A 15,415-nucleotide genomic window follows, 5' to 3' on the forward strand; every position below is an offset into this window, starting at 1 on the left:
AGATCATCAAGTCAAACCCTTGATCCACTACTGCTGCGGTTACTAGACCATGGCACTAAGTGCCACATCCAGTCTCTTTTTAAAAATCTCCAGGGACGGAGAATCCACTACCTCCCTGGGCAGCCCATTCCAATGTCTGACCACCCTCTCTGTAAAGAAATTCTTTCTAATATCTAGCCTAAACCTCCCCTGGCACAACTTGAGACCATGCCCTCTTGTCTTGCTGATAGTTGCCTGGGAAAAGAGACCAACCCCCACCTGGCTACAACCTCCTTTCAGGTAGTTGTAGAGAGTGATGAGGTCTCCCCTGAGCCTCCTCTTCTCCAGGCTGAAAAGCCCCAGCTCCCTCAGCCTCTCAAATATTCCATACCATATGACATCAGCTCAGATATAAAAGCTAAGGAAAGGAGCAGGAAGGCAGGCATTTGTTGTTTCCAATGGCTGCCTACTAAGAAACCATTATGCGTGCGGAAGCCCTGCTTCTCGGGAAAGTGACCAAACATCGCTGCTGATGGGAAGTAGAGAATAAATCCTGTCATTTTTCGCTTTGCTTCTGCACGCACAAGCTTTTGCTTTGCTTTTGCCTTAATAAACTGCCTTATCCCAACCCACGAGTTGTTTTCGATTTTATTCTCTCTCCCCTTTATGGTTGGGAAAGGGAGTGATAGAGTGGCTAGGTGGGCACCTGGCATCCAGCCAAGGTCAACCCACCACACCTCTCCACTTGGAGAACATAAATTATTGACTCTCCTCCCCTTTCTGTGACCCCTCCAGGGGAGGGGCTATAGCGGGGACAGCTTTCAGGGATCCTTCCTTTACTGGTCATTCTTGAATTAATATCTCTAATTTATCCATGGGTTGGCCATCCATTAGGGATTTTGGGATTCCTTTTTGCAAGCCCACAATCCACAGGGCATTCCTTTTTTTCCCTGTATCCCCCAGTGTTAGTGGGTCCTCCTTGTCCAGAGGAGAATGTTACTTTTCGGAGTCTTGCTGGAGTACTTTTGCATTCGGTGAGCCGAATTGATTTAGCATCAGTAGTAATTGAGGGTACTGGACCATATTCTCTTCCATAATTAATTAATTCCTGTGACACTTCTCCCCAGGTCCAAATCTTATTTTCTCCAGGGTAACGACTGGGGGTTAAAGCTGCTTCTAAAGTGGCTGCAGTTCTTTCCCCTTTGGTGAGGCTTTCTATTTGTCCTTTTAGCTGAATGCCAATGGGTTTCATAGCCTCAGGGAGTCCCCTGATAAGGGGAATCATTCTTTTAGGGTCTACAGGCAGCATCATAGGGGATTCACATCTTGGTGTCAATTTCCTATCATACATCATTTGTAAACAAGTAGCCTTTTGAACACTTTCTACAATTTGATTAACATTTCCTACTATAGCCAGAGGATGTCCCCTTTCTAAGGGGTTGAGTCCTCCAGCCCAATAGGCTGCTCTTTGGGTAAGGGACCAGGGCGCACGGTTATCTCCTGTGGTCAGGAAAACTCCGGCTCCCCAAAATCCTTCAGCCTCTTTTTCTGATAAGAAAATTTGGTCACCCCCAGTAAGAGAGACTCTCCAAACATACTCAGTCTCAGATTCTTTAGGGGTTCTGCTATATTCTTTTTTTAACTTAGTTAATTCAATTGCTGTATAAGGGACTTCTTTTGTAGTTATTTGAGGTGTATCATCATCTGAGCCCTCATATGTGTATTCTGTTTTAATTAGGGGACGGAGAGACACCGACAGCTTTTCCACTTGGTCACGCAAAGGTTTTAAGTCAGAGAGGGGGTATATTTCTTTAGATGACTCCAGCTCTGGCTCCCTTCTTCCTTCTCTCATTAATCTTGCATACAACTCCTCTCGGAGCACACGGGCTGTAGCCCTTTCATTCCTTATCTCTTCCAGGAGGACAGTAGCAGTAGTCGCTTGTTCCTCCAACTGCATCTGCAAGGACTTAACTGAGTCTTGCAGTGAGTTAACCACTTTTATGTGAGCTTTTTGCTGCTGTTCTTTGTTGTTAATTGCAGTTATTACAGCTGCACCTAATATTGAACAAACGATAGGTTTTCCTTTACCTTTTCTTGCCCCTGCCCACAGGGTAGAGATTCGATCAACAATTGCTTGAATATTATACCAATTATCTTGTGCCCATTCCATTCCCGGAGGAGATGACCTGGCACCAAATTCATCTAATAGATTAGTAAGTGCTTGCACATTATGTACCATGTTACCACAAATTCGGAGTGAGTACGTCCCCAGGGGGTTCCTCTTAAAAGTTACAGCAAATTTCCAAAGTTCATCACTCCTCTCCCTGGAAGGGCCCCTCTTAAAAAGTTACCTTACAAATTCGGAGCGATCTTCTCCAGAGAACCCCTCATAAAAGTTACAGCAAATTTCCCAAAGTCTCGCTTCTTCCTCTGGAGAGTTACCTCTTAAAAAGTTACATTACAACCAAAACCTGGGTGAGTTTATCTGGGGGGCCCCTCATAAAAGTTAATTTCCAAAATTTCACCCCTTTCTCCCCAGAAAGCACAAAGTTACAATGTGCACATTAACTTCAAAACCAGAACAAAATGGAAAAATAACTTGTAAAGCCAAAAGTCCTTAAGTCAAAAAAAAAAAAAAGGAAGGTACCTTACTCTCTTTGTCTTATCACAGAATGATCGATCATAAAAATTAGCAATTATCAGGTTTTGGAATGAACAGTTTTGCTTCAAGGGAATCCTTCCGACTGTGCCAATAAAGAAATGTTATGATCTGCTTAAATATTGCAGAAAGAACTTTTAGATTTGAATATTCCCTTGAGCAAAATTAAAAGTCATTCAAGTTATCTGTTGATACCAAAACTGTTTTTATTAATTGCTAAGAGATGCAAAGAGAAAGAGGAAAAAATAAGAAAAGGTTGGAAAATGCTAAGATTACTTTTAGAAGCAGAGAAAAGATACCACCAAAAACTACCTTTCCGTCAAGCTGGTCTGTGGGGTGGGGGGGAGAGAGAAAGAAGCAGTTTTCTGCCTTTTTTTTTCTCTGTCTCTGCGGCTTTCGATGTTATCTCTTTAGCTGCAGGGGGTCTTTACAGCTTTAGTTCTCTGGAATGCAGTCAGGATGAGGGCTTCGCGGCTCACACCGGCCGTGTCCCAGGCCGTGCAGAGGTCCCGGTTTAGTTGCACCTCTTGTCCCTCAGAAATATGGTCAGGGTGGATGGGTCTCAGTCCACTTCAAGATGGCAGAGGTCCAGTCTCTGGTGATGGGTGGGCAGCATATGGTGGCAGAAGAAAAGGTGAAGGTGAGGTGGGGGAGAGACTCTCAGCTGCTATAGCCAATTCTCTTTCCCACTCCTCTTTCCCTACTTTTCCCAAATTTCTCCTCAACTTTTATAGTGTTCAAAGGAGGTTGTTTGTGGTTTCTTGGCACATAGTCCTATTCAGATGCTTGAAGAGATATGATAACCATGAACAATAACAGGATCCTTTGGCAGGAAAACTCCAGTGGGAAAATTCTGGTGAGAACTTCTGGTGGAAAACTGACCCAGAATTTTTGGTAGGAAGTTTTTTGACAGGTAGAAACAATGGTGAAACATAACTTTTGGCATTTGTATGTTATCTGTCTGTTACACCTTAACACAACATGCATGTTAACCTGTAATTGGTGCTTTTATGTACACATACTTCAGGATTGGCTGCCAAATAGCAAAGTCATGCTGATACAGCATCTGCATAGTCATGATGACCTGGCTAGAGCAAAGTCATGGTGACTTGCAGAAAGTCCAAGATATCCGTTTTTGTAATTCCTATCTTCCATCTTCTTACTTCCTTCCGACAGACCTGTTGTTAACCCCAACAATTCCCCTTTTCTTTTGTATTTATGCCACAAAGATGGCCTTTACAGTCTGTTGCAGGGTCCTTTGCAACAGTCTGATCAAGCAAGGTATCAGTATTGAGAGTTCCTGATCTAAAGCTAAGAAGAAATGCAGCATCCTACAATAAGGATGGATAACAACACTTCACCAAGAAAAAAGTTAAGAGAGTTCATCTACCATCTAGAATAAGGACTCACTATGGTCCGACAGATTCACGTAACACATTCCCTTAAAATCTTGACACTCATGTAAAGTATTTTTAAGCCTACACACATATATATATATACACAGTTTCTCTCTCTCACACAATCTTTTTCCAGTCATTCAATTGGTGGCCACCTCAGTCATCACTCACGCATAACTGGAATTTCTGTTATACTTTTACATTTTAATTACACATGTTACATTTTAAGTAGTTATTGGCTATGTACTTTTCAGTTTGTCGTTTTTGGTAGTCACGTTTAACAACTGTACCTGGTTTGAAGAGGAATTATTATAAGGAATATAAGGTCTAACAAACTTAAATGAGATCTATTCTGAGTTAGCATCTGTTTATGTGCATACATAGTCTCTTTCCCCCTTTTTTTGTATTTAAAAATATTCATTTGATGTGTAAAATGCTTTCTTGATAATAACTTGTTCTATGAGTGAGTTAGGAACTTCTGCATGTTTGTATCTTGCAGTAATTTGATTTTTCTATGTAGCTCAATAAAAACAATGTCATTTGAGTTAAAAGAACAGAAGAAAGTAATGCTTGTACACTTTTAATTTCTAACTAAAATGCACTTATTTCATAACCTAAATTCCACTGCTATGACTATTATCTGTTATTGATTCAAAGCATTATTGCATCAGAAAACATACCATGCATCTTCATGTTTCCAGACAAATTCACCTGTATTTGTCATTTCTAGTTATATCTCAAAGGTGCCCTAAATCTACAGTTTTATGGTTTTAGTTGCATGCTTTGCCTATATGCATGCTGAGATAATAAATATTAAATACAGGAAAGAACATAAGAGAACCAAACTGACATTAGGAATATTCTATGGCAGCTCTGTTATGTTCTGCCAGTTAAAGAACTTGTCAAAAAATTGAGGTAATGACAGTGGTCACACCACTCAGCTGAGAATTGCTCAGAATTCTTGGAAGTCTTCAGAAATTCAAGTACACAAACACCAGCTGCAGCTTGTCAGAAATGCCAGAGAAATTAGGTTGGTTGCATTTTATTAGTCTATTAGCTGGCATTCACACGGCTCCTTGTAAATCCTTTTTCTCACTCAGGGCATATCTTCTTGGGAGAACTGAAAATGCTGGTCTAAGGCAAGGCACTTGCAGTACTGGAGCACAAATACCCCACAGTCAGTTATTTTCTTGTTGTGGAATGCACTTTGTCACAGCAGTCTGCCAACCCTGAAGGAACTCGGGGAGATTCTTCTCCTTTGCTTCAGTCAGCAAATACTTTCAAATGTTCTCAACACAAAACTTAAAATTAATGCCTTGGGAACCATAAAATGAAATAATTTGACTGGGGATGTTCACAGTAAGGAGGGACCAGTGGACTTCCAGGTGAATAGGAATCAACAAAAGAGTCTTTTTGAATAAGTCTACGTTTTTAGTCCATCGTTTTACCTCATTATATCCTTTGGTTACGAGCTGTCTATGAAAAAAGCTGTTAAAGAAATGAACCTTTTGAGGGACTGCATCCATTACGAGTTCACCATACATGTTAGTTATCTGGTCATTCAGCCAGTTCCGGCCTTCCAGTGTAGCCAAACCATCCATATCTAGTATGAGCTTATTAAAGGAGACCCGGAAATTGCAAGTGGAGGGTTTTGGATGTTTTTCCCGATACTTCATGATTTCCCTGGTGATAAAAGGTTTTCTATGGGATAAATCTTCATTAAAGACTTCTTTTAATCTTCCCATGACATCTTTTTCACAGAGTGGTATTAAACTGCCATATTTCTTCATAACTTCATCTAGGAATCCACAAAGCCATGTTGCCAACTGCTCATCAGCCACCCGGGAAGTTTTCTGACTGTTCCTTTTGCCTCCCTTCCGAGTTTCTGATTTTAGTCCTGTGCTTCCTGTTGAAGGCTCCTCGAGAGGACTTTTACAGTAAGGATGATCTAGTAATTTTGAACTAAAAATGTCCAAGGAGCCCTCTATTTCCATTTGGCTAGAGCTGTCCTCATTTTGTGTCAGCTCCATGGATAAGGGTCCATTTGCATGATTGAATTAAATATAGTTTTATCTCTTTTACCTTTCTGTTATCAAGTCACACACAGCTTGGGATTTGAACAGCATTTCTAATGTAAGGATTCACAGTAATTCATAGGGCAGATTTCTGTCTCTCTAAATACAAAAAAATTAAACTGGAGAACAGTCACGTCCTTTCAGACTTAAGCAGTGTCATCCAGCCTCTGAAAGGACATGATCAGCCAGGATTTATAAACAACTAATTCTGAAGTTTTGCTGATATTATATACTTTTCTGGGATAACATAACATTTTGAGAATATTTGCATGTATTAAGTAATGAAGCGTAGGAATGCTTAAAAACTTTAAACACATTACTTAAACAAAATAGTTATAACAGTTTAACTTGTGCAGGTGCATTTAAGAATTTTAACAACTGTAAATAATTTCCAACTTTAGCAATCTAAATAAAGCCACAGCAAAACTCACTCAGGTTGCTCCAAACCAGGGTTTTGCTTATAGGAGGATACCAGGGGATCAGGGATGCTTCCTGGCAAAGCAGCAACAGTTCTGGTCTACACACCTCTTCTGCTTAGCACAGAGACTAGAACAGATGCAGTTTAAGACAATTTTAGATACCTTCAAAATTATGCATATTTGTATTTCACAGAATCTGAGTAAGGTAGAATTTGTCTTTTGAATCCCCAAATGTAATAAACCTAACAAATCAATGCAAGGCTGTAACTAATAGTCAGTTGTGTTCTATTTTAGAGTTAGTTATTGGTGCTGTTATCTTTTCTAGCAAAATATCTTTGGGTGAAAGAGCATTTATACCCTTTTCCTTTCTCAGAAAACCTCACAGTTCTGAAGGCACTCGAGTTTTTTCAGAATGTTTTCTGTTTTTCAGCAACAATTTGCATTAAAAAAAATTGACTAAGAAAATTTCCACCTCTCAGTCTTTCTGGCATATGCTCTACTGAGAACAGAAAAATGAGGGTTATCAGGCAATTCCCTGTATTATCTCTTTATATTTCATCTCTCTCTCCACAAAGATGGAATTTTCAGGCTAAAACGGTCCATTTTTTCTTTTTTCTCTGGCAAAAATTGCTTTTGTCAAATAAGAAATCTTGGAACTAGGCATTTTACTAAATTAGTCTACCTAAAAACTTTTCTAGTAATCTCTAAAGACTTGTCTGTAAAACACAGAAGCAACGAAAGGGTGTTTGCACGACTGTCTGCTCGGGGAGAAAAAAGGGAGGGGAAACGGCACAGCTCCCCACACACACTTTGGAATTCTTTATCGCAGGCAGCGGGATGGGAAAAAGAAAGGAAAGAAGGAGGGGGAGGTGTGTGCCACTCTGCTCTAGCTGCTGCCGACTTTAAGCCCGTTTGCTCGTACAAGGACGGGCTCTGCTCTGCTGTTCCCTGTCTGGCTCCCGCTGAGGGGCCGCAGCACTCGTCTTGGTTTCGCAGCCCCTTTGTTTGCTCCCCAGGTTGTTTCTGCCCCGCTCCATTTGCCTGCACGTCTCAATTTGAATTTCTCTCCTTAATTGTTTTCTCGGCGGACTCATCCGGTGGAAAAACTGTTGTTTTTTTTTTTCTGCAGCGGTGGCACTGTGTGTGAGCCGAGATGGAGGGTCCCTCAATCGGAGGGGGAGCCTAGCGGGTTGGGCAGTGAGTCACGGTTCAGTCCCTTAGGCTCAGCAATCGCGTCGGAGTCACCAAATGTCGCTGTTGAGACGGCCACGGCGACACAGAATCAGTCTTCCAGAAATGTGTATGGCCAGTCTTCGCGAACGAAGATTTGGGAAGGGTCTTTGCCCTTCGAGCCTGCGCAGTGGATTTTTTTTTTTTTTTTTTTTTAGGTGAGACACAGTGTGCGCTGAGCTGAGCCCACCCTTTAATCCTGAGGTTCATCTGCCGGGGCCGAGCAAGCTTGGACGGTGGCAGTGAGGTCCTCAGGACGTAGGTTTGTTTAGAGTGACCTTCTCTTAGATGGATGGCCTTACAGGGCTAACGAGCTCCATCTACCCGGGGGACTCCTCTGACCGGGACCCGAACCCGGGCCGCGGCGGTGAAAGCGCCGCATCCTAACCACTAGACCACCAGAGGGCCCCCTCTTCCAGAAATAGGACAGGAGAAAAGGATCTTTATTGCAACAGGTTACAGACATTTATAGACCTTAACACAACATGCATGTTAACCTGTAATTGGTGCTTTTATGTACACATACTTCAGGATTGGCTGCCAAATAGCAAAGTCATGCTGATACAGCATCTGCATAGTCATGATGACCTGGCTAGAGCAAAGTCACGGTGACTTGCAGAAAGTCCAGGATATCCGTTTTTGTAATTCCTATCTTCCATCTTCCTTCCGACAGACCTGTTGTTAACCCCGACACCCCTTCATCGCGACCAATGGAGATCTGGTCTGTACAGTTGGTAGAGAATGACCTCCCTTTCTAAAATGGGAACTCAGTGCAATTTAAGGTGACCATGGACATCCTTCTAACACCCTCATACTGGATAAGGAAGGTGCAGGACTCTTGTCCATCCTGCAAATCCAGTGGGTGTCCTAGGCACCCAAGAGGTCTAGGTCTGAGTGTCCTGAGTGGAACCTGACAGTGAGTAGACAGTGCCTTAGTGGAGTAAAGGCGGGCATCTGCTTTCTGTCGAATTGCCTAGTTCTCCAAAATTAACTGACATGCAGACAGTTATGGGCAGATATCTACACTTACATGTAAATCTATAAGCTGAATATCATTCTTAGTGTCTTGCTTCACATCGTTTAGATACTTTTTTTCCCCTCATAAAGCTTTGCAAGCTGACAGTCTGTTTCCTTTTGGACTGACACTCATTTTCGCATTTAGAAAAAAACCTTCTGTGTTGTTCTACGCTGGCTTACTGCACTAATTTTTCTTTTGTAAATGATTTGGGGTGTTTATGACTTTCTCATGACGCTTCTTAGAAGCTCCTAATAATGCTTTTGCTTTCCTTCCTAGCGAGCCTCTGAACTTGCAAGCTCTAGAAAGTATTTGAGTTGTGTTACATAGTCTGCCAATAGTCAGAATGCATGTACTGAATAAGTAATGTGCTTTCAAGTCAGGCTTTTTAAAGGACATATTAGGAAACCCAATATTTTTCTAACTATTAAGAGTCAGGGACATCTGATTCTACATTTGGTGTAGGGAGACTATGTGTAAAAGGATCTGATGGGTCTGCAGGAGGAAGATTTGATGAGGTGTGCATATGACAAAGTATCAGGGAGATCTGCCAAAGTAAACTTGAAGTGAGAGACATTAGGTGCTATCAACTCATCTGGAAGTTCTTGATGAACAATCTTTGATATAAAATATTTTCCTATATTGCCATGTGATATACTGCTCTGCTGAAAACCAAAGCAAAGTACTAATCTTCATGTTATCCAGACAGACCCTGCCCAACCCCAGACCCAAGTTGTTCTCTGCTGGTTTTAGGCTTTGTTGTTGTTTTCCTGCACGTTTTCCTGTTTGCACACGGAAATCTTGCTTTGGGAGGAAGACTTTCACCTTGTTCTATCTGGTAGTGCAGCCTCACCTTGAATATTGTGTGCGGTTTTGGTCACCGCAATATAAGAAAGATGTTAAGATATTAGAGAGTGTCCAAATGAGGGCAACAAAGATGGTGAAGAGCTTTGAGGGGAAGCCGTATGAGGAGTAGCTGAGGTCACTTGGTCTGTTCAGCCTGGATATGATGAGACTGAGGAGAGACCTCATTGCAGTCTACAACTTCCTTGTGAAGGAAAGAGGAGCGGCAGACACTGATCTCTTCTCTGTGGTGACCAATGACATAACCTGAGGCAATGGCCTGAAGTTCTGCCAGGATAGGTTTAGGTTGGATATTAGAAAAAGGTTCTTCACCCAGAGGGTGGTTGGGTGTTGGAACAAGCTCCCCAGGGCAGTGGTCACAGCACCAAATCTGAGAGAGTTCAAGAAGCATTTGGACAATACTCTCAGGCACATGATGTGACTCTTGCAGATGATCCCATGCAGGGTTAAGAGTTGGACTCAATGATCCTTGTGGGTCCCTGTGAGATCCTGGATCCGAATGTCACTGAATTATTGAGGTGGGTCAGCACCAACTCACTGTGAGTGCGTGTGTCTGTGCATGTGGGGAAGGGCTGGGCCTAGACCTGCAGATACATGGTAAGACCTGCACATAAGGCCTTGTGCTGAGAGCACATGGCAGAGCCGGAAGGCCTGCAGCCCATGCAAAGCACATGGCATCGCTGAAGGCCGTGTAGCCAGGCTGTCAGTCAAGGCAGACCTGCCTGGTAGCCCGCCCACACCACACCCCTGCAGCCTCTGGTTGGCTATAGCACACCTCACTCTGGCCTGGAAGGTACTGACCGGGTATCCTGCTTGGGAGGGAAAATTGAACTCTATAAATAAATGAGACGCCATGTGAGGTTCCTCTCTCTCTTCTTCCTCTCCAGCTGGCACCATGTGAATCATCGAATCTTGTTGGTAACTATTCTCCTCTCCTTTCTCTCTCTCCTTCTCTCTTATCTTTCTTTACCCCTTTTAATCTGTTTTCTTCTGTTACTCTTTTCCTTCTCTTGTGGGTAACAAAACCAATGAACTGTGTTTTACTAAAGCTAATATACTGATTGTTTTTAGTGGGTGTTTTCTGTGGAATGGGTTTTTTTGTGCTGAATGTTTTAGTGAAATGCCTTTTCTTGGTTGCATTTTACTCTTGTAAAACCCTTTTGTCAAAATATCTTATTTTTCTCACTAAATTAAAAGAATTTCTCTTAGACAAGAGTGTAAGACTCTTTCTCCAGATGCTAATTAGAGCTTAAAAACCAAAAGGCTTTTAAAAAGTCTTAAATAAAATGTAACCACTCTGGGCAACATGTAGTTTACATCCGGAGTGTAACAGTCTCTTCCAACTCAGTATATTCTGTGATTCTGTGAATTCATTTAGAAGGGGTTGAAGAGGATGTGGGGAATAGTTACACTATGTCTACATGCAGGCATATGAAGAAGAGAATATGCTCCTACAGAGATGATACAATATGTGGCAACCTCCAGGTGCTAGGGATGCATGGCAGGACACTTTTTTGCCTTCAGTCAGTTATTTCTCTACACCTCCCCAGGCTGCATGCCTCCATGAAGAGTTGAAACTATTTGGCAAGATCCAGCCCAAAATGAAGAGAAACTAGAAATACTTGATGCAGTACAGGCACTTGTACTTTTCCTTCGTCCTTTTCCCACTCTCAAAACAACCTCACCTAGCTGCCCCAAACAAGCAAGAACCAATGTTAGTTTTAAAACACAGCTTTACACATGTAAAATAAGGCACATGGAGGCCCAGTGTTTCTCCCTTCCCTTGGGTACACGGATGCAGTGAGGCTCTGTCTTGCACACAAAGACAAATTGAAATGGCAGCAAGCCATGCTGGGAAGTCACACAGGATTGATATGATGCTGGAAATACCTTCTGAGGCAAAGAGAGAAATCTCTACCAAAAATATACATTTTCAAGGTGTGTTGAGTCTGGCTGAGATGGAGTTCATTTCCCCATAGCAGCCCTCAGTGCTGTGCTTTGCATTGGTAGCTAGAAAGGGGTTGATAACACACCAGTGTTTTGGCTACTGCTGAGCACAGCATCAGCACTGTAACATTCCTTCCCCAATCGAGGGCAAGATTCTGAGAGGGAATACAAGGAGGTCAGCTGACCCAAACTAACCAAAGAGATAGTCCTCAGTGCTGGTTTAAAGGTAAACTGGCAGGAGAAATGAATCCAACTCCAATTTGTCAGAGCTACAATTTAATAAAAATAATACCATAAATACAATTATATGGACAAACAATTGGTTTAACCCACAAAAACCAGATGTATAACCCAGCACCCTGGGGCACGAACAGAGTGGTGTTTGTTGGCCCCCATGCTGAGCCCCACGTGGTCCCCGAGTCCAGAGTAAAAGGAGAGGGAAAACCTGTTGGTAAGAGTGCTGGTCACAGTCTGGTCGAGGGTAGTGATTGCAGTCCGGTTGAGAGTGCTGTTGCAGTCTGGTCGAGGGTGGTGGTCACAGTCTGGTTGAGGGTAGTGATCACAGTCCGGTCGAGAGTGCTGTCACAGTCTGGTAGAGGGTGGTGATCGCAGTCTGGTTGAAAGTGGTTGTCACAGTCCGGTCGAGAGTGGTGGTTGCAGTCCGGTCGAGGTTCTGGTCCTCCTCCGGATCCAACGAATGGTACCAGAAGTCCCAAGACCCCAAGATTATATACACTCAGGTTCAGGCGGGAATGCCCAGTACCTCTCCCAGGGTGGGAAGTTCCACAATGGGTGATTGTGAGTCGTGGGTGTGAGGGCAGGAGCATCCTCCTATCTCACAGGCCTCTTAACACCCAGCTTATAGCCTGCGGGGTCAGGTGTGCTCTGGGCAGCTGTTGCAAATGGTCTATTGTTAACAGTTTCTGGGAAATGGCATGGAGGGTGTAGAATACACAGTTTGGGTTACACTCATATGGTGATGAACTGGTCCCAGCTGTTCTAACTAGGACACATACCATATGACATCATCTCAGATATAAAAGCTAAGGAAAGGAGCAGAAACGGGGCATTCGTTGTTTCCAATGGCTGCCTGCTAAGAAACCATTATGAGTTGCTGAAGCCCTGCTTCTCGGGACATGACTGGCCATCACTCGCTGATGGGAAGTAGAGAACAAATCTTGTTATTTTCCACTTTGCTTTTGGGCACGCAAGCTTCCGCTTTTGCTTTAGTAAACTGCCTTATCTCAACCCACGAGTTGTTTTCCATCTTATTCTCTCTCCCTTGTCCGGCTGGGAAGAGGAGTGATAGAGCAGCTTGGTGGGCACCTAGCATCCAGCCACTACACAAGGGTAGCTTAGGATGGAGGACCCACTCCAGTACTGTGGTGTTGAACAAGGAGGCAAGTCCAGGTAGATCAGACCCCTTGGAAGTTCTCCATTGGTCCCCTAACTTTATTCTGGATGGGTTTGTTATAGCTGAAGCTCTAAAATTCTTCTTACTGCCTCTCATTCTCCATCCCTTCAGAGTTGCCTGAGGCTACTTGCAAGAATGTGGCACAGAGAAGACTGTTTGCTCAACAGCTGGGCTCAGTTTGTCGACTTGGTTAGAATTGAGGAATTTTCAAAGAGCTCCCTATTAATTACAGGAAACCCATAGGTACTGTTCTGTTTTCTCATTAACACGGTTTCTTTCAGTTTTCAACTAAGTTATTTCAACATCTGGGCTACAGATAAACCAACAATTTAATTTGACTTCTGAGAATGGAAAGAATGAACTATGCAGTCAAGCATACACTTTCTTCTTGAAACTGATCATAAAATATTTGTGGGCTTTTGTTTTCAGCTGCTTTAAAAATCTGTCCTTAGTTTATATATAGGAAAATATTAAAGACAATCCTGATTTTTTAATATAATCTTTATAGAGGCTATTTTACAGCATGGAACCCTTGTTTTCAATATTTATTCAGGAAATGAGAGGGAAATCAGAAGGAGTTCACAGAAAAAGCACTTTCAATTGAACAATTAAATACATAATCATTCCATAACAGTGATACAAATACGTTTTTTGTGAATGTGGAATCAAAGGTTTGACAAGACTATGAAACTCCTAATCGCTGCATGTAGGGTAATATACTGTGGGTTCCCCATTCACTGGAAATTAAGACAATGCAAGATTAACTTCTTTATCCATGCCCAAGAAAAGGCATGATGATGCCTGAATGATTTGTCTTGATTTCTGACTGTATAAAGCTATCACCTGTAAGGATAGGTTACCCTTTCTGGAAGATTTCACTATGAGGAGATAGAGTTATTTGCTTAAGAAAGCTTTCCTGCCTAAAAGAAGTATCTTTCTCAAAGACAGTTTTGGATGTTTTCTCCTCCTGCATTCCAGAGAGGCGCTCTCTGGTATGAGGAGAGAGATAAACACTCACAGACATGTTATGGGCCTCTGTGGTGGGGAGGACCAGCGATGATAAAGCCCTGAGCAGAATAGGGGGCGTCTTTCTCAGGCCCAGTGTTTGGAGCGCTGTTAGAATAACTTTCTTGTAAGTCTAGTGTTCTCAACTTCAGAAATAAATTTTCCTGCAATCCTTCCACTGCCTGGCATTTTGGGGGTACCTACGTGTTATCTTACATCACCTTTCTGATACGATTCAAAATAAGATGAGATAAAGTGAGATAAAATATAAGTTGATTGAAAAACATGCTATTCTGACTTACTTATTGTGATATATTTTAAATCACTGTTCATTGCCCCAAACAATTTTACATTTGCAAGAAAGAATAGTATGTTAAAATCACTGCAGTATGCAGAAAGAAATCTCAACTGTTCCTTAGCTATTCGCTGTGTATTCTGCATATTCATGCTACAGGGATGGGAGTATTCAAATAAATGAACAGCGGGTCTGAGAAAGGAACCCAAGAGTCTTACTTCAGAGTCCCCTGCTAGAACATACGGGCTGGTGCTACTTGTGTCCTCATTATTGCAACAATGTGGTATATGAAAAAAGTAGATTTGATATGCAAAGTTATGATCACAGTAAGAAAGCATTAGAAAAATTACAGACTGATTATCACATTAGATAAGCACATTTGCAGCTACTTCTCCAGTCATGAAGAGCAGTACAAGCACATATTGTGCAGTGCAATGCCAGAAAGAAAAAGATGGGGAAGAAATAGAGTGGATGGAGGGAAAAAACATTACCTGCTTCAGATGTTGCTGATGATGAAGGTAGGAGAGAGAATACTGGAGTCGGCATTGTAACACTGTCAACAGCTGCTGGTTTCCTTCTGGTCATCACTTTGCAGGCAGAACTTTCCATTTTACCATGAAGTAAAGTCTGGTCTGCTTTTATGTGGGGACCTGCAATTCCTGGGGAAGGAAACAAAATGTGGATGAATATTGATAAAGTAACATCTGGGGAATATGTGAAAAAGAGATGCTGTCCTCGCTATGCCAATATATTTCCATATTTCTCTGTGTATGAGCCGGTCTTGATACTGTAGCAGGATGCTCTGCCTGGAATGGGGTAAAGTGACTCAAACAATACCCTATTTGCAAAGCTACCAGTGGTAAATGATGAAGGGGGCGTCATGCTGCTTTTGGTGTTCAATAATGCTGAAACATGTCTGATCATAGAATCATAGAATATGCTGAGTTGGAAGGGACTCACAAGGATCAAGTCCAACTCCTGGCCCCGCACACCCCAAGAATCACACCATGTGCCTGAGAGCATTGTTCAAATTCTTCTTGAACTCTGCCAGTCTTGGTGCTGTAACCACTTCCCTGAGGAGCCTGTTCCAGTGCTCAACCACCCTCTGGGTGAAAA

The 15,415-nt window shown here is 42.4% G+C and overlaps 1 protein-coding gene across 1 annotated transcript in view; it reads right to left on the reverse strand.

Moving 5' to 3' along the window:
- Nucleotides 1–15,415, reverse strand: part of LOC116780026 (SET-binding protein-like) — a 404,692-nt gene that overhangs the window by 15,391 nt on the left and 373,886 nt on the right. The window contains exon 4 of the mRNA XM_032674528.1: nt 14,791–14,958. Within this exon, the coding sequence (XP_032530419.1) occupies nt 14,791–14,958 (168 nt within the window). The remainder of the gene's footprint in view (nt 1–14,790; nt 14,959–15,415) is intronic.

Source organism: Chiroxiphia lanceolata, chromosome W (assembly GCF_009829145.1).
Source record: "Chiroxiphia lanceolata isolate bChiLan1 chromosome W, bChiLan1.pri, whole genome shotgun sequence".
Taxonomy (NCBI): Eukaryota; Metazoa; Chordata; class Aves; order Passeriformes; family Pipridae; genus Chiroxiphia; species Chiroxiphia lanceolata.